Genomic DNA, 24,218 nt, shown 5'->3' with positions numbered 1-24,218 from the left:
CACTTTGGGAGGCCAGGAGTTCAAGAGCAGCCTGACCAACATAGTGTAACCCCATCTCTACTAAAAATACAAAAAATTAGCGGGGCGTGGTGGCAGGTAATCCCAGCTACTAGGGAGGCTGGGGCAGGAGAATCGCTTGAATCTGGGAGGCGGAGAGTGCAGTGAGCAGAGATTGCGCCATTACACTCCAGCCTGGGCGACAGTGCAAAATTCCATCTCAAAAACAAAACAAAAAAACCCCAAAAAACTAGCTGGGCAGGGTGGTGCATGCCTGTAGTCCCAGCTATTCCAGAGCCTGAGGTGGGAGGAGTGCTGAGTCTGGGAAGTAGAGGTTGCAGTGAGTTAAGATCGTGCCATTGCACTCCAGCCTGGGTGACAGAGACACCGTCTCAAAACCAACCAACCAACCAAAAAAAAAACACATATGCTATGTGGGAGTACCAGGGGAACTTACATTAAGGGTCCAGAGAGGCATGTTTGAGGAAATATTTGGCTAAGGTCAGAAGGGAGTAGGAGTTAGCTGAGTAAAAGGGAGGGGGGGCACAAGCATTCTGGAGGGATCAACATGTTAAAAATAAACTCAAAGCAGAAGCAAAAAGAAAAGCAGCAGTTGTGGAACTGAAAAGGAGCCTATGGCTGCAGTGCAGAGAAAGGGGTGGCTCAAAGAGCCCAGAAAGTGCTGTAGCCCTATGACTATGGCCTTCCCCTGCCTTCCTGAGGCACCTCCAAGCTAGGCCTAGAACCCTTCCTTTGTGCATCCTCTGGGTTATACTGGAACCTTTTTTTTTTTTTGAGATGGAGTTTTCCTCTTGCTGCCCAGGCTGGAGTGCAATGGCATCATCTTAGCTCACCACAACCTCTACCTCCTAGGTTCAAGCAATTCTCTTGTGTCAGCCTCACGAGTAGCTGGGACTACAGGTGTGTGCCACCATGCCTGGCTAATTTTTGTATTTTTAGTAGCAACGGAGTTTCGCCATGTTGGCCACCCTGATCTTGAACTCCTGGCCTCAAGTGATCTGCCTGCCTTGGCCTCCCAAAGTGCTAGGAATACAGGTGCAAGCCACTGTGCCCAGCCCGTTTTTTTTTTTTTTTTTTTTTTGGAGACAGTCTTGCTCTGTCTCCCAGGCTGGTGTGCAGTGGCAGGATCACTGTTCACTGCAGCCTCAATCTCCAAGGCTCAAGTGATCCTACCATCTCAGCCTTCTGAGTAGCTGGGACTGAACTATAGGTGCATGCCACTATACCTGACTAGTTTTCATATTTTTCATAGAGATGGGTTTTTGTCATGTTGCCCAGGCTGGTCTTGAACCCCTGGGCTCAAGATCTGCCTGCCTGAGCCTCCCAAAGTGCTGGAATTATAGGCATGGGCCACTGTGCCCAGCCTCCACCATCACTGGAAGCTGGAAGCCATCTCTTCAATTCAAAATTAAAGTTGGATAGGAAGGAAAAAATAGTACATTTCTAAAAATGACTTTGATTTATCTATAATGAAAGGTATGGGTGGTTTTGAATTCCTTCCAGTGGTAATAAGAGGACAGAGTACTTAACCAATACCACTACTTCTGGTTTTTTTTTTTTTTTTTTGAGACGGAGTCTCGTTCTGTCGTCCAGGCTGGGGTGCAGTGGTGCGATCTGGGCTCACTGCAAGCTCTGCCTCCCGGGTTCACACCATTCTCCTGCCTCAGCCCCCCAAGTAGCTGGGACTACAGGCGCCCACCACCACGTATGGCTGACTTTTTGTATTTTTTTAGGAGAGATGGGGTTTCACCGTGTTAGCCAGGATGATCTCGATCTCCTGACCTCGTGATCCGCCCGTCTCAGCCTCCCAAAGTGCTAGGATTACAGGCGTGAGCCACCATACCCGGCAACTACCTCTTGTTTTGAATCACAAATTCCTGGATGACTAAAATAAATTCCTAAAGTTAAATGGGGAAGGTAACTACCAGAAAATAAACACCAACTTTATTAACATAATAGCAACAGAGTTCCCAATTTCTCAAAAGGAAAATAACATGACACGGGCACAAGTGTTAAACGAATAAATGCCTTTCAAGATGGCGGAGCGCCCCTCCCTCTCCCCCCAAAACAGTAAATGCCTACATTTCTTGTTCTGATAGCTTCCCACCACACACCAAAAGTTCCTCAAGGACAGCTGCCACCAGAGCTGCTGCAAGAACATGGTTTTCACCGGCTGTAGCTTCACAGCCAACTCCTCAAGCAGAAGACTAAAATATTACTTCTTTTTAGAAGATCTTGGTTGAGGGAGAACATATCAATATGGAGAACAGATCTCTGCTTCTCGAATTCAAGAAAAATCATTAACTAATCTACCAACTTTTCTCTGATACGGTGTGCCAGAGTGCTCTGTGAAGAATCCTTTTCCATCCCTACCACGTCTGGGTGAAGGAAGAGGAGGGGGTGGCAAGCTGCCAGTACACTAGCAGGCACTCCTGGTGATGCTATGGTCTCTGCTCCCTTTCTGCTGGTAGTAGTAGGCATGTTTTCTGGCAGCTGCAGCAGCTTGATGTTGGGGGGAGGAAGGGGCCACCCACCAATCACCTCTTCTTGAAGCCGTATTTTTTGCGTTCATAGAAGAGGTCTGTTTTAGAGCTCCCCAGATTGACAATCTTTGGGCAGCCATCTCTCTGGAAAACAGAACAGAGAAGTTGTTAAGTCTTTGAGCCTGAACCAAGAGTGACTTAAGATAAAAAATTTAAGCCCAGTGTGGTAGCATGTGCCTTTAGTCCCAGCTACTACTCAGAAGGCCGAGGCAGGAGGATTGCTGGAGCCCAGGAGTTTGAGGCTGTAGTGAGCTATGATCATGCCTGTGAATAGCCAGCTACTGTACCCCACTGTAGGCAACACAGAGAGAACCCCATCTCTTGAAAAAAAAAATTGGTCAGAGTTCAAATTCTCATTTTAGTATTTGAAAAACCCAATAAATGGGTTTGTAAATGTGTCCAAACATCAGTATCTCCTTCATTGGGAGGCCAAGATCAGTTTCTTCCCTATCTCCTAGCACTTACGAAAGATCATTTGTAGGCCAGGCACGGTGGCTCATGCCTGTAATCTCAGCACTTTGGGAGGCCGAGGCAGGTAGATCACCTGAGGTCAGGAGTTCAAGACCAGCCTGGCCAACATGGTGAAACCCTGTCTCTACTAAAAATACAAAAATTAGGCAGACATGGTGGTGCGTGCCCGTAGTCCCAGCTACTCAGGAGGCTGAGGTAGGAGAATGGTTTGAACCCAGGAGGCGGAGGTAGCAGTGACCCGAGATCACGCCATAGCACTCCACTCCAGCCTGGGTAACAAGAGAGAAATTCCGTCTCAAGAAAAAAAAAAAAAGACCATTTTATAACTTTTGGATTAACGGTTTAGCCATTTATCTTAGCCATATCTGCTGCTAATATGATACAGTTGAGGTAGACTATGAAACTCTTCTTTTTTTTTTTATTATTATTTTTTTTTAATTTTTTTTTTTGAGACGGAGTCTCGCTCTGTCACCCAGGCTGGAGTGCAGTGGCGCAATCTCGGCTCACTGCAAGCTCCGCCTTCCGGGCTCACGCCATTCTCCTGCCTCAGCCTCCCAAGTAGCTGGGACTACAGGCGCCCGCCACTGCGCCCGGCTAATTTTTTTCTATTTTTTTAGTAGAGACGGGGTTTCACCATGGTCTCGATCTCCTGACCTTGTGATCCGCCCGCCTCGGCCTCCCAAAGTGCTGGGATTACAGGCGTGAGCCACCGCGCCCGGCCTAAACTCTTCTTTTTTTTTTGAGAAAAAAATCTCACTGTCGCCAGGCTGGAATGCAGTGGCACGATCTTGGCTCACTGCAACCTCCGCATCACAAGTTGAAGCAATTCTCCTGCCTCTGCCTCCTGAGTAGCTGGGACTACAGGTGCATGCCGCCACGCCCGGCTTATGTCTTTTGTATTTTAGTAGAGACAGGGTTTCACCATGCTGCTCAGGCTGGTCTCGAAATCCTGAGATCAGGCAATCTGCCCGCCTCAGCCTCCCAAAGTGCTAGGATTACAGGCGTGAGCCACTGCGGCCGGCCATACCTTACTTTTACGTTTTTTGAGACGGAGTCTCACTCTGTTGCCAGGCTGGAGTGCAGTGGCGTGATCTCGGATCACTGCAACCTCCGCCTCCCGGGTTCAAGCAATTCTCCTGCCTCAGCCTCCCGAGTAGTGGGGACTACAGAGGCGCGCCACCACGCCCAGCTAATTTTTGTATTTTTAGTAGAGATGGGGTTTCACCACGTGGGCCAGGATGGTCTCAATCTCTTGACCTTCTGATCCACCTGCCTTGGCCTCCTGATAGTGCTGGGATTTCAGGCGTGAGCCACTACGCCCAGCCCTTACATTTTAAATACCATAGGAGAATAATGGGTTTTATGTGTCTTCATTAATTCACTTAATTTAACACATGGTCTTGGGGGTACAGAGCACTACTGTGCTAGTGATAGGTGGCTGTTGACAGACCATGCACTGATTTGTCATGACAGGCTGCCCTGGCCATTTGATGAGCTTGAGTGCTTTCAGTGAAGCCCCTGGGAAGCTGTGTTCTACAGAAATGATGACTCCACCAGTTGATTAGGGATGATGGAAGAAAAACCGGGGAAGCTGTAACTGGAAAAGCCCTACAGGTCTGTTGATTTTATTAAACACCCATGTCAGAGTTTAAGTCCTGTGATATTAGGTGATAGTATGAATTAATCAAGTCCTTAGCCAACTCATTTCTAACTCAACTAGCATCTTTCTTTGGGGGCAGACGTTAACAACTACAAAAATCGCCGAAAACACACAAAGCTAACACTAACATTTTAGGATCTCCTAGAAAACATGTATCAAGTCATTACATTGACAGCTTCCATCTCTGAAGCCTGGTGTACCAAGGAAGCCACCCACCAATAGCTTGCTAGGTGAACCCAAGTAAGCAATGTAATCTATATTTAATGTCCTTGTAAAAATAAGGCATTAGCTGCCTCTCCTGGACAAAGGCCTGATATTAAACATAATAACAGCACTCTAAACCCTTTAGAGAGGCTATGAAACTCATGGTATGATGACAGCTTAAACTGTGCCTTACTGACGCAAATGTGGGCAAGTTGCTTCTCTTGGGACTTTTATTATTCCTCAGCTGTAAAAGACGACGACTAGATCAGGTCAAGGTTTACAAACTATCCTTATAGATACCTAAATATTCCTGGAAGGTACCAAGTGATGGTATCACCCAATCCTCCAATTTGTACAGTTCCGTTCTTTACTTACAGGTTAGCTTTTTTTTTTTTTGAGACAAAGTCTCACCCTGTTGCTCAGGCTGGAATACAGTGGTGCTATCTCGGCGCTCTGCAACCTCTGCCTCCTGGGTTCAAGTGATTCTCTTGCCTCAGATTCCTGAGTAGCTGGGATTACAGGCTCCCGCCACCATGCCCAGCGAATTTTTGTATTTTTAGTAGAGATGGGGTTTCATCATGTTTGTCAGGCTGGTCTCAAACTCCTGACCTCGTGATTTGCCTGCCTGGGCCTCTCAAAGGGCTGGGATTACAGGCATGAGCCACTGCCCCCAGCCTACTTACAGCTTAGCTAGCCCGAAAATTTAATTAATTTACATTAACTTTTAACTTTTCTCCTTAGAGGTGCAAAGATGAGAATGAATAAGTAAAAGGTTAAGAAACACTGAGTCAGGCTGGGCGCGGTGGCTCATGCCTGTAATCCCAGCACTTTGGAAGGCCGAGGTGGGTGGATCACCTGAGGCCAGGAGCTTGAGACTAGGCTGACCAACATGGTCAAACCCCGTCTCTACTAAAGAAAGAAAAATTAGGCTGGGCACGGTGGCTGACGCCTGTAATCCCAGCAACTTTGGGAGGCCGAGGTGGGTGGATCACAAGGTCAGGAGTTCAAGACCAGCCTGACCAACATGGTGAAACCCTGTCTCTACTAAAAATACAAAAATTAGCCGGGCGTGATGGTGCACACCTGTAATCCCAGCTACTCAGGGGGCTGAGACAGAAGAATTGCTTGAATCCAGGAGGTGTACGTTGCAGTGAGCCGAGATCACACCACTGCACTCCAGCTCGGGCGACACAGTGAGACTGTCTCAAAAAAAAAAAAGAGCTGGGCATGGTGGCGTGTGCCTGTAATCCGAGCTACTTGGGAAGCTGAGGCAGGAGAATCGCTTAAACCTGGGAGGTGGAGGTTGTAGTGAGCCAAGATCATGCCATTGCACTCCAGCCTGGGCAACAAGAACAAAACTGCATCTCAAAAAACTAAAAAAAAAAAAAAAAAAAAAAAAAAAATTAATTAATTAATTAAAAAAGAGTCAGACCTCCTAGGTTCTAGTCCTGATCTGTCACTCATTAGCCACTTGACCTTGGACTAACCAAGTTGCTTAACATCTCTAAGCCTTAGCATCCTCATCTGTATCACACGGAACTTTTGGATAACAATGTTCAGCTAAGCACCTGGCATATATTAAGAGCTTCATAAATGTTAGTGCTATTTTTCTTATGTTCTGGTTGGGAGAACTGAGGAAAATGGTAAGCAAAAGGAATCAAGATTAAGGGGATTACACGATGCGGCACCATAAGAACCTACCAATGAGTCCTCTGGTAGCAATGTCCATAGACATCATCCCTGTCTCCTGGTTATTCTTGTGGCTTTGAAAAATTATAAATGAGAATACCTGGCTTAGCTTACCTGTCTAATTCCCTTATCAATTATGAAAGTTGCAGGAAGAGAACAATAACAAGGGTTGCCTTGGTTGTAGGAAGGTTTCTGCATAGGAAAGAGCCTTGGCCACTTAATCTACGTGATGATCTGTAAGGCTGAGAGCCTGGATCATGTCACTAGACTTTGTGTTCCTTGGAAACTAGCGCTGAAAATGTGAGCTAGATTCCATCTCAAATGTCCTCAGAACATTCGTGTATAATGTGAAGGCGGGGAAGTGACGTCTAGAATAAGTCTCAGGGACAGAATGAGGCATGAGGATCCAAAGGTATCAGTTCACACACCACATTCAGAGGAGTCAGACAGCAATTAACATTTATTAAGCATTCTCTGGTTGCAAACTTATGCTAGATAAGAACTCTAGCTAGAACCATACAAAAATTCAAGAAAATGCTGTCTTAAATGGCTTAAATAGCTACCCTGTAGCTAGTTTAGGAACTGTTTGTAACTTTTCTTCACTGCTGTTACCTTATTATGCTTTCACTGCTTATAGACCAGAAGTTAACAAACACCTACTATGTATTAGACACCCTAAAGGGGATACCTCTGGATGACTTACAGGGACAGCACCAAAACACATGTACCAATGCTTGCCCCGCATGTCAGGCACCATACCACAGCCTAAGGAAAAGGAGAGGCGAATAGACAAACCAAAGTCCTGCCTCTAATGAAGTGTCATCTAGCTAGTAGACTAGATTCGGATTTCCGGACAGCAGGATATGACTTCATAGTTGAAGATAAATGCAAATCGGAGTTGCGGACAAGAGAAAGGTCCAAATCACTAACGGAAATCATGTTTTTGGTACTTTAGGACCTTTCTCATCTCCCTAAACAATAGAAGATTCAATGGTGTACTGGTTTTTTTTTTTTTTTTGAGAAGGAATTTTGCTCTTAGTTGCCGGATTGGAGTGCAATGTTCTGATCTCGGCTGAGCTGACTGCAACCTCTGCCTCCTGGGTTCAAGCAATTCTCCTGCCCTAGCCTCCCAAGTAGCTGGGATCACAGATGTGTGCCACCACGCCGGTTAATTTTTGTATTCTTTTTATTTATTTTTGTTATTATTATTTTTTTGGGACGGAGTCTCACTCTGTCGCCCAGGCTGGAGTGCAGTGGCGTGATCTCCGCTCACTGCAAGCTCCACCTCCTGGGTTCATGCCATTCTCCTGCCTCAGCCTCCCAAGTAGCTGGGACTACAGGCGCCCACTATCACACCCGGCTAATTTTTTAATTTTTTTAGTAGAGACAGGGTTTCACCGTATTAGCGAGGATGGTCTCGACCTCCTGACCTCATGATCCGCCTGCCTCGGTCTCCCAAAGTGCTGGGATTACAGGCGTGAGCCACTGCGCCCAGCCAATTTTTGTGTTTTTAGTAGAGACGGGGTTTCACCATGTTGGCCAGGCTGGTCTCAAACTCCTGACCTTAGGTGATCCACCTACCTTGGCCTCCCAAAGTGCCAGGATTGCAGGCATGAGCCACTGTGCCTGGCCCAATGGTGTAGTCTTATCTGGCCCAATCTCTCCCAATTACTGGCGGTAGGCAGGATCCAAGTGCATGAAATGAGGTACTGGCGTTGTTGCCTTCACCATGGAAACATCCCAAAAGCACACATTAAAGGGTAACATAAGGCCAGGCGTGGTGGCTCACACCTGTAATCCCAGCCCTTTGGGAGGCCCAGGCAGGTGGATCACAAGGTCAGGAGTTTGAGTCCAACATGGCCAACACAATGAAACCCCGTCTCTACTAAAAATACAAAAATTAGCTGGGGGTGGTGGCAGGCGCCTGTAATCCCAGCTACCCGGGAGGCCGAGACAGGAGAATCACTTGAACCCGGGAGGTGGAGGTTGTGGTGAGCCGAGATGGCGCCACTGCACTCCAGCCTGGGCAACAAGAATGAAACTCTGTCTCAAAAAATAAAATAAAATAAAATAAATATATAAATAAAAGTACAACGTGGTGAAATGGGGACACTACAAGGTTTCGTTGAACAGCCTGGGCTTGTCAGAGGAACTATAAAATGGGCATCATAATAATCATCCCTATTTCTCAAACTTATTGTGAGGAACAAGGTGTGATAACATCTATAAAAGACCTATTCTTTGCTCATGGAAATATGAAGAATTATTTATCTTTTGCCTTACTCTAAATTAGAATTAAATTAGGTAACTGGGCCAGGCGCAGTGGCTTAGGCCTGTAATCCCGGCACTTTGGGAGACACAAGGTGGGCGGATCACTTGAGGTTGGGAGTTGAGGCCAGCCTGACCAACATGGAGAAACCCCCTCTCCACTAAAAATACAAAATGGGCTGGGCGTGGTGGCGCATGCCTGTAATCCCAGCTACTCGGGAGGCTGAGGCAGGAGAATTGCTTGAACCCGGGAGGCGGAGATTGCGGTGAGCCGAGATTGTGCCACTGCACTCCAGCCTGGGCAACAAGAGTGAACTCCGTCTCAAAAAATAAAAAACAAATTAGATAACTGGGTACTATCATTAACCTAGTAAGACTGTATCATACTTCCTTTTGTTTTGTTTTTTGAAGAAAACAAGCTGATTCATAGTTTTCCCCCACAAAAACCCTGCTGCCAATACTAAACGAAAGAAATGGGGTAAACCTTGCCTGTAGCACTGGTCTATAAGCTCTCTCTACTGGCATTTGGCTCAGAGAGTTGAATAGTAAGTAACTACTGCCACTATGCAGTGTCAAGGGACAAAAAAAAAGTCATGATGCAGGGCCACAATCACTTCTGCAATATTAAACCAAAGGTACTTGTTACCTGCTTAAAGCTGAAGTCAACTTGAATCGTCCCAAATTCAACTTTGTCACGATATACACCCAAATAGTGCTTAATGATAGATCTGAGACATTAATGAGTGGCTATGACACAACATGGGCTGTACAGGCCTTATAAACAGACAGGGTCTCTGTCACCCAGGCTGGAGTGCAGTGGCATGAAAATGGCTCACTGCAGCCTTGACCTCCTGGGCCCAAGTGATCCTCCACTTGCCTCAGTTTCCCAAGTAGCTGGGACCACAGGTACACACCAGCACACCCGACTAATGAAAAATATGTTTTTCTGGCCAGGAGTGATGGCTCATGCCTGTAATCCCAGCACCTGGTGAGGCTAAGGCAGGAGGATCACTTGAGCCCAGGAGTTCGAGACCAACCTAGGAAACAAGACAAGACCCTGTCTCTACAAAAAAAAATTAGCCAGGTGTGGTGGCGCATGCCTGCAGTCCCAGCTACTTGGGAGGATGAGGTGGGAGGATCGTTTGAGCCCGGGGGGGTCAAGGCTGCAGTGAGCCTTGCACGTGATCATGCAACTGCACCCCAGCCTGGGCCACAGAGCAAGAGACCCTGTCTCAAAAAAAAGAAAAACAAACAAAAAAAAACAAAACCAAAAAACCAAATTGTTTTTTGTTGTTGTTGTTGAGATGGGATCTTGCTCTGTGACCCAGGCTGGTCTTGAACTCCTGGACTAAAGTGATCCTCATAACTTGGACTCCCAAAGTGCTGAGATTACAGGTGTGAGCCACCACGCCCAGCCGGATGTCATTTCTGAATAAGAATAATCACAGAGAAACATGAATAGAGAGAGGGCTCTTCAAATTGCTGGTCTTGATAAAGATTTGCTTCCCTTGCATTTTTCCCCTTGATGCAAAATAACTGCCTTTTATTGAACTACACCCAGTTTGACTCACAGAACTTGAAGAAATTATAACCTAGATGACTAGATGAACACAGTAATCTCCATAGACCATAGGAGATTGCAGTGGATGGCAAAGTATTACTAAACAAAAGCAGGAAAGGTCAGATGGAAAGCTGTACACTTACATCCTTCTCCTGGATGGTGCACTCCTTACAATAATATGCATCAGAGACCCCAGGGCCTCCACAGATCACACAGCGTCCCTGGTAAGATCCATAGTTACACTCATCACATATGCGCACCAGAGTGCAGGGACGCACATAGGAGTCACAAATCACACACTTGCCATCACCTGTAAGGAAGAGAATGGAGTCATACTCACAACAAGTTCTTCAGTCCTCTGCTATCTCCTGCCATGGGGAAATACACTAGTCTCCTTTTGACAGTGACTTTAGGACCCTCCTCTTGGCATCATGAAACTTGGTTTACCCAGTATCCATCTCAAGTCCCTCAACATATACAAAAGTTTATCAATTAACATATGTAAAGAGCCTAGAAAATCACCTCAGAGATGATAAGCCTATATAATTGCCGGCAAAGTGCTGTGTGTTAGGGAGGGGTCATGCTACTCTGGCGACTTTTCCTGTTGAAAACTAGAGAGATATAGCGTTAAATGTGCAAGTGGCAGTGGGGAGACAGAGGGGCCTTTGGCTGAAGTCCAGCATTCAGTGTTCAAATACTTCCAGGGACATCTACTCAAAGCCCTCTTTGTGGCACTTTTGCTGGTTCCACAGAAACTGGGAGTGGGAAGGGTGGGCTGTTGGGACGGTAGGTTCCACTCACATTTTTCACACAGTCTTCCGATGGCTGCAAGATGAAAGATGGTTAAAAAGTACAATTAGAATAAAGGCTTTGACAAACGGGAAGTACATCCTCGAGCTGGGGGTAGGGACATGAGTAAGGACTGCAGTGATACCTGCGGATAGCCATTTTATCATTACAAATTTCCAAATGAACCAAACCCACAGCCCAAGCACCCTTCTGAATCTCCTCCAACGTCCTGGGGCAAGCTCTGAGTTTCTGTGGACCTGGCCCAGACCCCAACCCCGATACCTGCCTGGGGCTCCCAGCACGCGCACCCCCGCCCTCTTCTCATCAGGGGCCACAAACCTGCGCGTTCCTACAACACCCCGCGCCCGAGAGGCGGGAAACGTGGCGCCAGCTGGGCAAGCCACTAAGGAAGTGATAGGAACCCCCGACCCCCCAGCTCCTAATACCACCCCTACCCAGACAGACAGGGGCAGGGCGCAGTCTCACCAACACCAGCCTGCTTGCGGCAAAAGATCAAATCAGGATGATGTTTAGCCATAGCTCCCAATTAAGCCGGCCACCGGAAGCTTCGGGAACTTCCGTCCGACCTTTATTTCCCATTGTTCCTGCCTCCACGTCGCTGTGATTGGTCCTCTAAGCTTCCGTCAGTTTACGATCCTTGCACCAGGCCCCTCTTGCTCTCGCGCGAGTTTCTGTCGCCGCTGGGTGGCCAGGTCCTGGCAGGTGCATGAAAGTCTTAAAACACTCCTAGATTTGGATGGCAGAGATAACTAAAGTTTGTTCTTGGATAAAACATATTTGTGCTTGGTATCTACTTCTGCAAGTGTCTTTAGGCAGTTCTATTTCCTCTTGCGTGTCTGTTCATTACTCTTGAGCTCCGCTCATTGCGTTCACAGGGTTCTGGCGCCTCTAGGGAGGCCTCGCCTTCACCGTGACGCCCCACTCTTCCGGGCACGCCCCTGCCCAAAGGCTTTAAAAGGCGCCGTGTGGGACGTCACTTGCATGCGACCTCATCTTTGTCAGTGCACAAAATGGCGCCCTACAGCCTACTGGTGACTCGGCTGCAGGTGAGCGAGCTCAGGGACCTCTGGGTTCGCGGGGGCGGGGTGCCTCCTACTGTGCCGGCGGCTATGGGCGAGGCAGGGCGAGGCGGGCCCGACCTGGGGCCAACTTCTCGTGTACCTGTTCCGGTTGTGGGCCCGGCACCCGTGTCCGCTCCTCTGGTGCCCTAGGTCAAGGCGTCCCCGGCACAGTCAGCTTTCCTGGCCCTGTCCCCGCTTCGCAAGAAGCGTGGGCCCAAGCAGCGGCGGCCGGGTGAAGAGCGGAGGCACCTCTTTCTTTTTGAGGACAGCATTCCCTGCTCCCGTGGGGTGTCTTTCCATTCCTCAAGGTGAGGACAAGGTGACTAGGGGGCGCGGTCCTTGTTGAGCCTTCTAGGCCCAGTTCCTGAGGCCTCACTTCCCATCTCTTAGCAACAGAGACATGACAGCATCTACGGTTGCCAGGCCTGGAGTCTGGAGAAGAAACTAGGACCCTGTACCACCTTTTGAGGACCCTGCGGAACATGGAATGCCCGAGGGGGGGAGGTGGTCTTCTGGGCCCCTACGTAGTAAATAATAATAATAGTCTCTCACGTTTGCACAAGATTTGAGGACTGTTTTTTAATTCTTCATAATATTATTTGATTCATGTAATCATAGGAATGAGATGATTTTTCTCATTTGATAGGTGATAAAACTGGTAGAAAGTAGGTGGAAGTTCTGGTTCTTAGAGTGTCACCGAAGTGCTGTGGCAGAAGCATGGGCCCTACCACCACTGAGTTCTTGTTTATGTCAGCCTGCCCTCACAGAACTTTCTGAACCAGGGTGCGATTATTTCTGTTTGTCAGAATGCAGTACGAATACTTTGAGCTCACAGTAAGTTGCTTGTCAAATATGGGAGGATAAGGAGACTCCAGTTTGACCTTGACTCCCCCGTTAGGAGCTATCTAGAAAGCTGACCGACTGCCAGATGATTTTTTCACTTCTAACTTGACAGCCCTGGGAAGGTGTTATACTCAAAGGTTCAATGTCAAATGTGTCCTTCGTTAATAAAAATGAAGCAAGCATCTGTAGACATTCCCTGTCAACCTTTCACAGTTAACTTTGTGAATCTTTTTTTGGATCCAGTGGCGCAACTTTGATAATAGAATTTTACAAGTTGTTATGCATTGTACTCTCAGGAAGCATTGTGGTACTTGAAGTTATTTTTAATCACATTGCTTACATTTAAACCATGTGGTTTAAAATAAAATCTTTTATCTGAAAGAAAATATTTCTGATCTCAATTCTGGGCAAAGGCAAACGATTGCACCTAATTATCTCTTCACGTCTTTTTTTTTTCCTTTGAGACAGAGTCTTGCTCTGTCACCCAGGCTGGAGTGCAATGGTGCAATCTTGGCTGGCTGCAACTCTGCCTCCCAGGTTCAAGTGACTCTCCTGCCTCAGCTTCCCGAGTAGCTGGGTTACAGGCGTGTGCCACCATGCTTGACTAATTTTTGTATTTTTAGTAGAGACAGGGTTTCACCATGTTGACCAGGCTGGTCACAAACTACTGACCTCAAGTAATCGGCCTGCCTCAGCCTCCCAAAGTCCTGGGATTACAGGTGTGAGCCACCCCATCTGGCCTCTTCAAGTCTTTTGATTCTCTAGGTTAATGATGTGGAAACAGTTGTTTCTTCCTGTCTCATGAGTTAAGGGAGTCAGTCAAGATTATTTGGTAAGATAAATGATTATAGAGTTCTCGAACTTGGAAGAGAAGAATAATATCACACCATTTTGAACTGAAAAGGATCTTGGAAAGTATGACTATCAGACTGGTGTAAAAGGAGATCTGGGCTGTAGTTCATATTCTTTCCTGATCCTGTGACCTTGAGTAAGTTACTTCCTGAATCCATTGTCAATTGAGGATGATCTTCATTAAACAAATGTATATTCAGCAACTGGATGTTAGAAAGTGATGAGTAAGTAGAATGAGTTTACGACCATCATGTCGACTAACCTCTTTTGCAGGTGGAAAATTTAAGACCTTGAGAGCCTGGGTGACTTCCAGTAGCAGAGTCAGGATTAAAATCCTGGTCTCCTTATTTGTTCCTTCAGCTGAGACGAATGAACAATATTATGCAGTTTGCACACTGCCTCCCAATAACCAGGCTGTCTCAAGTAACCAACTAACACGGTTTCTCTGAGAAGCTTGTACATTTACCTCTTTTGTTCTTTTGTGCTTAGATACATTTGAGAAATGATGGTTACCACCTTAATAGTCATGTATGCAGAACCCTATGTCTGTAGTCAATTCATTCCTACTTCATTCACCATATATTTACTGAGCGCCCACTGCTTGTTCTGAATACCGTGGTAAGCAAAGACAGTCCCTGTTCTTGTGGAACTTCCACTGTATTCTAATGTACCTGACTGCAGAGGGCCTTGGAGATCTTTCTCAGCCAAATTCGTATTTTTCTTTCCTTGGCTGGACCAAAGGTGAAGGTAGATAATAGAATGATAGGTGTTACTCCCAGCACTAAGAGTACCTAGCATTTATCTTACTGTGTATGACTAATTTCACATGACTCTGTGAGATGAGTCAGGCTTATTAGCCTGATTTATAGATGAAGAAACAGAATGAGAGAGCAAACGTACTGTTATGGTTGAGAGCATGGACTCTGGCATCAGACAACCTAGATTTGAATTCTGTAATAACTCTAATACTCATATAGCTGTGGTTTTGGGTAAGTTACTCAACTCAACCTCTCCGCACCTGTTTTCTTGCCTTTAGATACAATAAAAAGAATATATCTGTTTCAATCATGTAATAGTTGCAAAGTATTTAGAACCCTTCCTGGTACTTAGTAAGGGCTGTATAATTGCTAAATAAATACGTCGCCAGGCACGGTGGCTCACGCCTATAATCCCAGCACTTTGGGAGACTGAGGCAGGTATATCACAAGGTCAGGAGTTCAAGACCAGCCTGGCCAATATGGTGAAACTCCATCTCTACTAAAAATACAAAAATTAGCCAGGCATGGTGGCTCGCGCCTGTAGTCCAAGCTACTCAGGAGGCTGAGGCAGAAGAATCCCTTGAACCCAGGAGGCGGAGGTTGCAGTAAGCTGCAGTCACGCCACTGCACTCCAGCCTGGGTGACAGAGCGAGACTCCGTCTCGAAACAAAATAAGGCCTAGGCCCTTATCAGTAGTTGTTAGTAGGTATGATTTGAATCTGGACATGTCTGATTCCGAAGCCTGGGGGCTTGGCAACTGGCACTATACTCCTTCCCTTTGGCATCGAGCTCAACCTGTGGATCCATAGATGCACCATAACCTCAGAACAGTGCTAAGCTGAATGTGTACTCTTGTTTGACAGTACCTGCTACCAGATAGTAAGATTAGAAACAAGAAAATAGGATGTGGGTTTTTGTTTTGTTTTGTTTTTTAAAGAAATGGGGGTCTCACGATGTTGCCCAGGCTGGTCTCAAATTCCTGTGCTCAAGCAATCCTCCTGGCTTGGCTTCCCAAAGTGCTGAGATTACAAGTGTGAGCCAACTGCAACCAGCCAAGGAGGTGAGATTTTTGAAAAACTACATTTACTCTCTGTTTTTTAGCATTTATTTTTGTGCATATGACTGAGTAGTACACAAGAGGGGTTGAGCAGTTGAAAATATGTTTATTAGGTGTTTGGTTTTGCCTTGAGATAACTGGAGTTTTGAGGTTTCATGTGACCTTGGGGGAAGTCATGTAACCTCTTGCATGTAAATTTGTGATGGCAGTTACCTACAAAAATATTTGGCAGAAATTCTCTGTGCTGTCTTAAAATCAAATCTTGGTTTGAATTGTGAAATAGATGATTCTGGTTGTATGGTCACTGTGATAACCTTCCCAGATATCAGTTGTTACTAGAATTGAGTGAATGAATGAATTGTTAAATAAGCTTCCATCTTAGATGTGGACAGAGGGAACAGGGACACCATCCTGAGGATTAAGGGAGCACATCATTGCCTTTCAAACCAATTGCTTCACAATGTTCTTTGAACGCTTTGGCCGGGCTGGGTGGCTTACACCTGTATTCCCAGCACATTGGGAGGCCGAGGCGGGTGCATCACCTGAGATCAGAAATTCAAGACCAGCCTGGCCAACATGGTGAAACCCAATCGCTAATAAAAACACAAAATAAGCTGGGTGTGGTAGCACATACCTGTAATCCCAGCCACTCAGGAGGCTGAGGCAGAAGAATCACTTGAACCCAGGAGGCGGAGGTGGCAGTGAACCGAGATCGCGCCATTACACTGCAGCCTGGGCAACAAGAATGAAACTCTCTCAAGAAAAAAAAAGAAAAAGCTTAATGTCTCAAGAAGAAAAAAGAAAAAGCTTAATGTCTAACACTGCCTATCGTTGTTCTAGACACTGGGGATGCAGTAGTGACCAAGAATAGTGGGGCTTAAATTGTAGTCCTGGGGAAAATAAGTAGAAAAATAAGAATATTGTATTACTGAGTGTTGTGGGAAAGATAAGGTAGAGAGATTGGGGTGGGAACATGGCATTTTTAACTGGGATATTTGGGGAAGACCTCGTAGAAGAGGTGACATCTGAACTAAGACTTAGATGATACAAACACAGCTGTTCAGCATTTTTGGAGGAGACTTCAAATAGAAGGAGCATGTGCAAAGCACCCATCTAGGTATGAGCTGAGTGTGTTGAGGATAAGAGCTAAGGCCAGTGTTGCTACAGTGTCCTGAGGAGCAAAAGGTCTGACCAAGAGGCTGGGGCTAGGGTCAGGCAGGCTTCGGTAAGGAAATCCAAGTGTAGTGAAAATCCACTGGAAGATTTTAAGCCAGGGAGTGACATGATCTGATCATCCGGGCTGCTGTGTGCATGATGGACCATAGAGGGTCAAAAGGAGGAGGCAGGGAGAACAGTGTGGGACTGTTGGAGTCATCCCAGGAATGGCAGAGGTGTCTGGGACTAGGGTCTGGGGGTGGAGATAATGAGATGTATTCTAAATTGGGATATATTCAGAGGCAGATGGGTTGGCACATGGGAGGGATAGAGAATAAGGGTGACTCCTTGGTTTGGGGTCTTAGTAACTGAGGGATGGGTGAGCTTGAATTCAGTGGTCGTGTGTTTGCACAGTAATTTTTTTTTTTTTTTTTTTTTTTTTTGAGACAGAGTCTTGCTCTGTCGCCCAGGCTGGAGTGCAGTGGTGCGATCTCGGCTCACTGCAAGCTCTGCTTCCTGGGTTCATGCCATTCTCCTGCCTCAGCCTCCCAAGTAGCTGGGACTACAGGCGCCCGCCACCACACCCAGCTCATTTTTTTTGTATTTTTAGTAGAGTCAGGATTTCACGTGTTAGCCAGGATGGTCTCCATCTCCTGACCTCGTGATCCGCCCATCTCAACCTCCCAAAGTGCTGGGATTCTAGGCGTGAGCCACCGTGCCCAGCCAGGCCTTTTTTCTTTTCTTTTTTTTTTTTTTTTTTTTTTTTTTTTGAGACAGAGTCTCGCTTTGTTGCCCAGGCTGGAGTGCAGTGGCGTGATCTCGGCTCACTGCAAGCTCCGCCTCCCATGTTCACGCCATTCTCCTGCCTCAGCCTCCCAAGTAGCTGGGACTACAGGTGCCTGCCACCACGTCCGGCTAATTTTTTTGTATTTTCAGTATAGACGGGGTTTCACTGTGTTAGCCAGGATGGTCTCGATCTCCTGACCTCGTGATCCGCCTGCCTCGGCCTCCCAAAGTGCTGGGATTACAGGCGTGAGCCACCGCACCCAGCCTCCTCAGTACTTATAAAAATTAGCTAAGGGCAGAATCTCATTGATAAATTCTTGATTCTTTCATCAATTCTCAAGTACTTTATTTCACAGGTGAGAAAGCCAGATGACGTCAAGTGTCTTACCCAGGGGCCCTCACTTGAGTAGAGTATGAGCATCTCGTTTCATGTGGACTCTGTCCTATCTGATTTTATTGGGAAACCTGGTGTGTATCCAAGAGGGCCATCTTGTAAATGCTTACCTTTTTTATTAAAAAAAAAAAAAAAAAAAAAAAAAAGAATTTTTTTTTTTGAGATAGGGCCTCATTCTGTCACCCAGGCTGTAGTGCAGTGGTGTAATTATAGCTTACTGCAGCCTCAACCTCCTGGGCCTAAGTAATCCTCCCACCTCAGCCTCCCTAGTAGCTGGGACTAGAGGTGTGTGGCACCATGCCCAACTAATTTTTTATTTTTTGTAGAGATGGGGATCTTGCCATGTCACCCAAGCTGGTCTTGAACTCCTGGGCTCCCAAAGTGCTGGAATTATAGGCATGAGCCAATGCACCCGGCCAGTGGGAAGTATTTAAAGTGAGTGTTAAATCTTTCTTGGCTCCAGTTTTCTTTGATGGGCCTGGTTTTCCCAGCACCTGGTTTGGATGGCAGTGGTGGGCTCTAGGCCTCTCAGCATGAAAGAGAGAAGGTATTGCAGAGAGGCTTCTTGTAGCCTTTAAAAAGCAACAAATGGGCCGGGCGCGGTGGCTCATGCCTGTAATCCCAGCACTTTGGGAGGCTGAGGTGGGCGGATCACAAGGTCAGGAATTTGAGACCAGCCTGGCCAATATGATGAAACCCCGTCTCTATCTACTAAAAATACAAAAAAAAAAAAAAATTAACTGGGCATGGCGTGCATGCCTGTGATCCTAGCTACTTGGGAGGCTGAGGCAGGAGAACCACTTGAACTCAGGAGGCGGAGATTGTGGTGAGCTGAGATCACGCCACTGCACTCCAGCCTGGGCAACAGGAGTGAAACTCTGTTTCAAAAAAAAAAAAAAAGACGGCAGATAGACCATTGGCAGATAGACCATCGGGAGCCTTGGGAAGACTTCTGCCACTGGCTTACTGTGTAGCTTCGGGCAAAGTCTCAACTCTCTGTGGTCCTGCAGTTAGTTACACATCTGCAAAACGGTGTAATTAATAACTACCCTTCAGTTAAGAAAGGTTCTGAAGGCCTAATATTTAAAAAGTTGTTGTGACTCTGTTTGATGTGCTATAAAGCACTGTGAGCCGGGTGTGGTGCCTCATGCCTATAATCCCAGCACTTTGGGAGCCCAAGGCAGGTGGATCATTTGAGGTCAGGAGTTCAAGACCAGCCTGACAAACGTGGTGAAACCCCGTCTGTACTTAAAATACAAAATTAGGTGTGGTGGTGCATGCCTGTAATCTCAGCTACGTGGGAGGCTAAGACAGGAGAATCGTTTGAACCTGGGAGGTGGAGGTTGTAGTGAGTCAAGATTGTGCAGTTGCACTCCAGCATGGGCAATAAGAATGAAACTCTGTCTTAAAAAAAAAAAAGACCAGACGTGGTGGCTCACACCTGTAATCCCAGCACTTGGGGAGGCTGAGGCAGGCGGATCACCTGAGGTCAGGAGTTCGAGACCAGCCTGGCCAACATGGTGAAACCCCATCACTACTAAAAATAGAAAAAAATTAGCCAGGTGTGTTGGTGGTCGCCTGTAGACCCAGCTACTCAGGAGGCTGAGGTACGAGAATTGCTTGAACCTGGTAGGCAGAGCTTGCAGTGAGCCGGGATTGTGCCAGTGTACTCAAGCCTGGGCAACAGAGTGAGACTGTCTCAAAAAAAAAAAAAAAAAAAAAAAAAAAAAAAGCATTGTGAATAGTTTCTGATATTATTTTAGGAATAGGGCATTTCTAAGATTGAGAGTAGGGACAGATTTTCCCCTTGTGGAATATCTTCATTTGGAAGTCTTGAAAGGTAGGGAGAATGGGCTGGGCATGGTGACTCATGCCTGTAATCCCAGGACTTTGAGAGGCCGAGGTGGGTGGATCACTTGGGGTCAGGAGTTCAATACCAGCCTGGCCAACATGGTGAAACCCTGTCTCTACTAAAACACAAAAAATTAGCTAGGCATGGTGGCATGTGCCTGTAATCCCGTTTACTTGGGAGGCTGAGGCAGGAGAATCACTTGAACCTAATTCTCCTGTCTCAGCCTCCCAAGTAAATTAAAGGTAGGGAGAATGGTTTCCTTAGTTTTATTTTGCAGAACCTGGGCCAGAAGAAAGGGTACTAGCTTTGGAGCCAGGCCTGGAATTCCACCTTGCTGCATGACCCTGGGCAAAATAGTTAGCATTCCAGAGCTTCAGTTTCCTTATCCGTAAAATGGGCACAATGCCTTCTGCCTCACAGGGTAGTCGTGGGATTGTGTGGATAAAGTACTTGGGGCAAATCCGGTGCAGGATAGAGGCACTTGGTGAATATTCGTTTCTGTCTCCAGCCCCTGCAGATGGCCCATGTCGTCCATCACCCCAGCCTTTATCCTCAGCTCATACGTTTAAAAAAGACCAGTTGTGGCCGGGCGCAGTGGCTCATGCCTGTAGTCCCAGCACTTTGGGAGACCGAGATGGGTGGATCATGAGGTCAGGAGTTTGAGACCAGTCTGGCCAATGTAGTGAAACCCCGTCTCTACTAAAAATACAAAAATGAGCCAGGTAAGGTGGCATGCGCTTGTAGTACCAGCTACTTGGGAGGCTGAGGCAGAAGAATCACTTGAACTCAGAAAGCAGAGGATGCAGTGAGCCAAGATCACACTGCTGCACTCCAGCCTGGGCAACAGAGCGAGACTCTGTCTCAAAAAAAAAAAAAACCAGTTGTGAGAATTGCTTGTTCCTCCCATCGTCTCCCCAGATAACAGATAGGTGGTAGTTGTTGAAGGAAACCTTTTTTTTTTTTTTTTTTTTTTTTTACCCCCAAGACAGAGTCTCACTGTGTTACTCAGTCTGGATGCAGTGGCCCGATCTTACTGCAACCTCCACTTACTGGGTTCAAGCGATTCTCCTGCCCCAGTCTCCCACTTAGCTGGGATCACAGGCATGCACCACCACGCCCAGCTAATTTTTGCATTTTTATTTTAGTAGAGACGGGTCTCACCCTGTTGACAAGGCTGGTCTCTAACTTCTGACCTCAAGTGGTGCACCTGTCCCAGCCTCCCAAAATATTGAGATTACAGGCGTGAGCCACCACGCCTGGCCAAGAAAACCCTTTCAATACTGTTTTTTAGGGGAAGAGGTAGAAATGAATCTTTTGGTTTAGTTTTTTAATTATCTAAGGACAACATTGGGGAAGTGAGCTTTAGAGTTATATTTGCAGTATTTATTTTTATCATGAAATATTCAAGTCTAGGCCCTTGGTGAATTGAGGCCTGGCAAGTATTTCTGCTTTCCCCCTGGAGAGATTGAGATGGTTTCTGATTGGGAGCTTTAATTCTGTGGGCATTTGTGGGACTTACCAAAGAAGTATCTGGAGTTCCTTTAAAACCCCCACCCTGTCCCTGCCACACTTCTGTTTTTTTGTTTGTTTGTTTGTTTGTTTTGAGAAGGAGTCTCACTCTGTAGCCCAAGTGGGAGTGCAGTGGCACGATCTCTGCTCACTGCAACCTTCGCCTCTGGGGCTCAAGCGATTCTCCTGCCTCAACCTCCCAAGTAGCTGGGACCAGAGGCATGCACCACCACACCCGGTTAATTTTTTTGTATGCCACACTTCTTTAGTTCCTTGTAGCCGGGCTCCTTCACCTTCTGCAGGATATCTGTGCTTGTGGTATTTATAAGCACTCACGGTGTCATGAGTGTGTTCACAGAGCTGATCTAAGACAAGGGCCCTATCTGTGGAAGAGCTTTTAGGGTGGTGAGGGAGAAGTCATCTAAATAACTATAATACATGGCGCTGAAGCAAGGAGTAGGTGGGGGGATTTGCTGGATGGGGCTAAATACAGCCTCAGCCACCCATCCTGGAAGATGCATGTAGTGGTGGTGTGTTTGGTCCGCCCACTGACAATGGCAGATGCCCATCCAGGCCTGGAGGAGCAGAGAAACACATTACCCACCATCTGCTGAGTAATCAGGCCCTCTGCGCCAGTCACAGAACTAGGTCTTGTTTTACAAATATTGCCTCATTTGTCCTTCACAACAACCCTAAGAAGTACATATGAGTAGCCTGTTTCACAATGATGAAACTGAGTCCCAGAGAGGTTAAATAGCTCATCTGAGGTCACAGCTAGCACATGAATGCAGATTTGACTGCAGAACCCAGGCTTTTTATCAGTCAGCCAAACCAATTCCCCAGAGGGAGTAGAAACTGATCTCTGTCGAGTGGGCTGGATATAGGGGACACAGTTCAGTCGGCTCTGTGCCCGTTTGGGTGTATGTCTTTGGGACTGTGATTGTCTCCTGCCCTAAATATCAGCGAGGCTGGTGGGGGAGAGGCTAGAGGGGTGGGTTGCACAGAGGCAGCTTTATTCCTTGACTGAGCTTCGGCTCAGCCTCACGGGCTGCCTGTTGAGCTTGCAGAGGGTGCCCATCTCAAGTGTGTAGGTGCAGAGCTGCTGCCTGTGGGGCCAGAGCAGTGCTTGGGATTTGTATGCAGTTCACAGTGTATGACTGATGTGGGCAGCAAAAGAGAATTAGTCACATGAGCTAATCTGTCATCAGCCTATTCCTTAAAGGAACCCCCTGCTGCCTCTGGTACCCATTTAGAGGCTCTGACTTGGAGAGACATGGCGCCTTGCTCCCTTTCCAAGCCTCTGAAAAGGACTGCATCACTTCTGTGCCTGCCAGTTGCATAGCAACCAAGCTAGCTGACTGCCTGCTGGCAGGAGGGAATTGTTTAGCTTTGGTTTCTTAGGAGAGGAGCCAGGCGTCGCCTACCAGGAGGGGGAGAAAATCGTTAGGAGCCCTGCAGTGGAGGTGTGGGAAGATGCTTCTTAGGAGGGTGTGGACTGATGGGCATTTCTGTGTTGCCCGCTTAGAGTCCACCTGAGACTTCTCTGCCAGGAAGGGCTAGGCAGTTAGTTGCTAAGAGATGTGAGCCTGAAGTCATCCTTCTGTGAAATGGGCTGCCTTATAATGTATGAGTTCCCCACTGCTGGAGACAACTTGGCTAGGTTGGGTGAGTGTGTTAGGCATTCAAATGCAGAAAGAGTGGATAGATGAGGCCTTTTCAGTTCCCTTTCAGTTCCAAGATGTGCTGTCCTGGTGCTTGGGACCTGCCCTGGGGCTCTGATCTTTGGTGACTGGGAGGGAGAATAAGGGGGCATAGTGGAAAAACATCTGCCTATAATCCTCTCCCCAGTATGCAGGCAGGCCACGTTTTAGTAGCAGCCTCTCATTCTCCCCGGAGAACTGAGTAATAGCAGCTTATGTTTATTGAATGGCTGCCAGAAACCCAGCTACCAAGCTCTATGCCTTTCGTATATTTTTTTGTTACAGGATGCAGTATATTCAGAAAACCTCTCTTCTCCCCGTCCCAGTCCCCAGGGGAATTTTGTGTTTATCACTCTAGACTTTTTTCCTCTGTATTTACAAGTCTTTCTAATCCTCACAAAATCTCTGCCTTTTTTTTTGTTGTTGTTGTTCTTCCGAGATAGAGTCTTGCTCTGTCACCCAGGCTGCAGTACAGAGGCTCGATCTTGGCTCACAGCAGCCTCAGACTTCTGGGTTCAAGCAATTCTCCCACCTCAGCCTCCTGAGTAGCTCAGACTATAGATACACACCACCATGCCTGGCTAATTTTTGTAGTTTTTTTTGTAGAGATGGGGTCTCACTTTGTTGCCTAAGCTGGTCTTGAACTCCTGGGCTCAGGAGTGGTGGTGATCCACCTGTCTCGGCTTCCTAAAGTGCTGGGATTACAGGCATGAGCCATTACCCTTGGCCAAAATCTCTGCTCTTTTACCCCCATGTTACAGAAGAGGCAATTAAGGCTCAGAGAGGTAAAGAATCTTATCTGAGGTCCCACAGCTAGGGAAGCTGAGATTCCAAGCCAGATCCCTCCAGCCCTAGAGTGGATGCTGTTTCTGTGACTCGGCACTTGTCTTGGAGTGTTTCCATGGTGGCACTCTGACAGGTGCTTGGTGACTTCCTGTCACTTGTTTTTTTTTTTTTTTTTGAGATGGAGTCTCGCTCTGTCGCCCGGGCGGGAGTGCAGTGGCCGGATCTCGGCTCACTGCAAGCT

General features: G+C 46.9%; 2 protein-coding genes and 1 long non-coding RNA gene across 5 annotated transcripts in view; 2 read left to right on the top strand and 1 right to left on the bottom strand.

Annotated features, from left to right (window-relative positions):
* Positions 1-1,940: 1,940 nt before the first annotated feature.
* On the bottom strand, positions 1,941-12,083 carry PHF5A (PHD finger protein 5A). The gene is made up of 4 exons (XM_007975914.3): positions 11,690-12,083; positions 11,216-11,239; positions 10,558-10,724; positions 1,941-2,645 (listed from the first exon to the last, which is right to left on the bottom strand). The coding sequence occupies exons 1-4, from the start codon at positions 11,739-11,741 to the stop codon at positions 2,556-2,558; spliced, it is 333 nt and encodes a 110-aa protein (XP_007974105.1). The 5' UTR covers positions 11,742-12,083; the 3' UTR covers positions 1,941-2,555.
* A 59-nt stretch (positions 12,084-12,142) lies between these two features.
* Positions 12,143-24,218, top strand: part of ACO2 (aconitase 2) — a 60,959-nt gene continuing 48,883 nt past the window's right edge. For 2 of the 3 annotated variants that reach the window (XM_073006677.1, XM_073006678.1), the window contains exons 1-2: positions 12,220-12,270; positions 15,676-15,798. In XM_073006677.1, coding sequence (XP_072862778.1) covers positions 12,235-12,270; positions 15,676-15,798 — 159 coding nt within the window. In that variant the 5' untranslated portion in view covers positions 12,220-12,234. Of the gene's footprint in view, positions 12,271-15,675; positions 15,799-24,218 lie in introns of all 3 variants that reach the window. The other variant, XM_007975912.3, reaches the window with a different exon arrangement.
* LOC103223382 (uncharacterized) lies at positions 12,279-12,847 on the top strand. The gene is made up of 2 exons (XR_493787.3): positions 12,279-12,593; positions 12,676-12,847. It is a non-coding gene; the product is annotated as an uncharacterized lncRNA (long non-coding RNA).

This window comes from Chlorocebus sabaeus, chromosome 19 (assembly GCF_047675955.1).
Source record: "Chlorocebus sabaeus isolate Y175 chromosome 19, mChlSab1.0.hap1, whole genome shotgun sequence".
NCBI lineage: Eukaryota > Metazoa > Chordata > Mammalia > Primates > Cercopithecidae > Chlorocebus > Chlorocebus sabaeus.
Note: the sequence above shows the minus strand (reverse complement) of the source record. Positions and strands in the feature narration are given on the sequence as shown.

Coding starts and splice junctions, on each gene's coding strand:
- PHF5A (XM_007975914.3), bottom strand. CDS start 11,741: ATGGCTAAACATCATCCTGATTTGATCTTTTGCCGCAAGCAGGCTGGT. Junction 11,240..11,689: donor CCGCAAGCAGGCTGGTGTTG/GTGAGACTGCGC, acceptor TTCATCTTGCAG/CCATCGGAAGACTGTGTGAA. Junction 10,725..11,215: donor CGGAAGACTGTGTGAAAAAT/GTGAGTGGAACC, acceptor TCTTCCTTACAG/GTGATGGCAAGTGTGTGATT.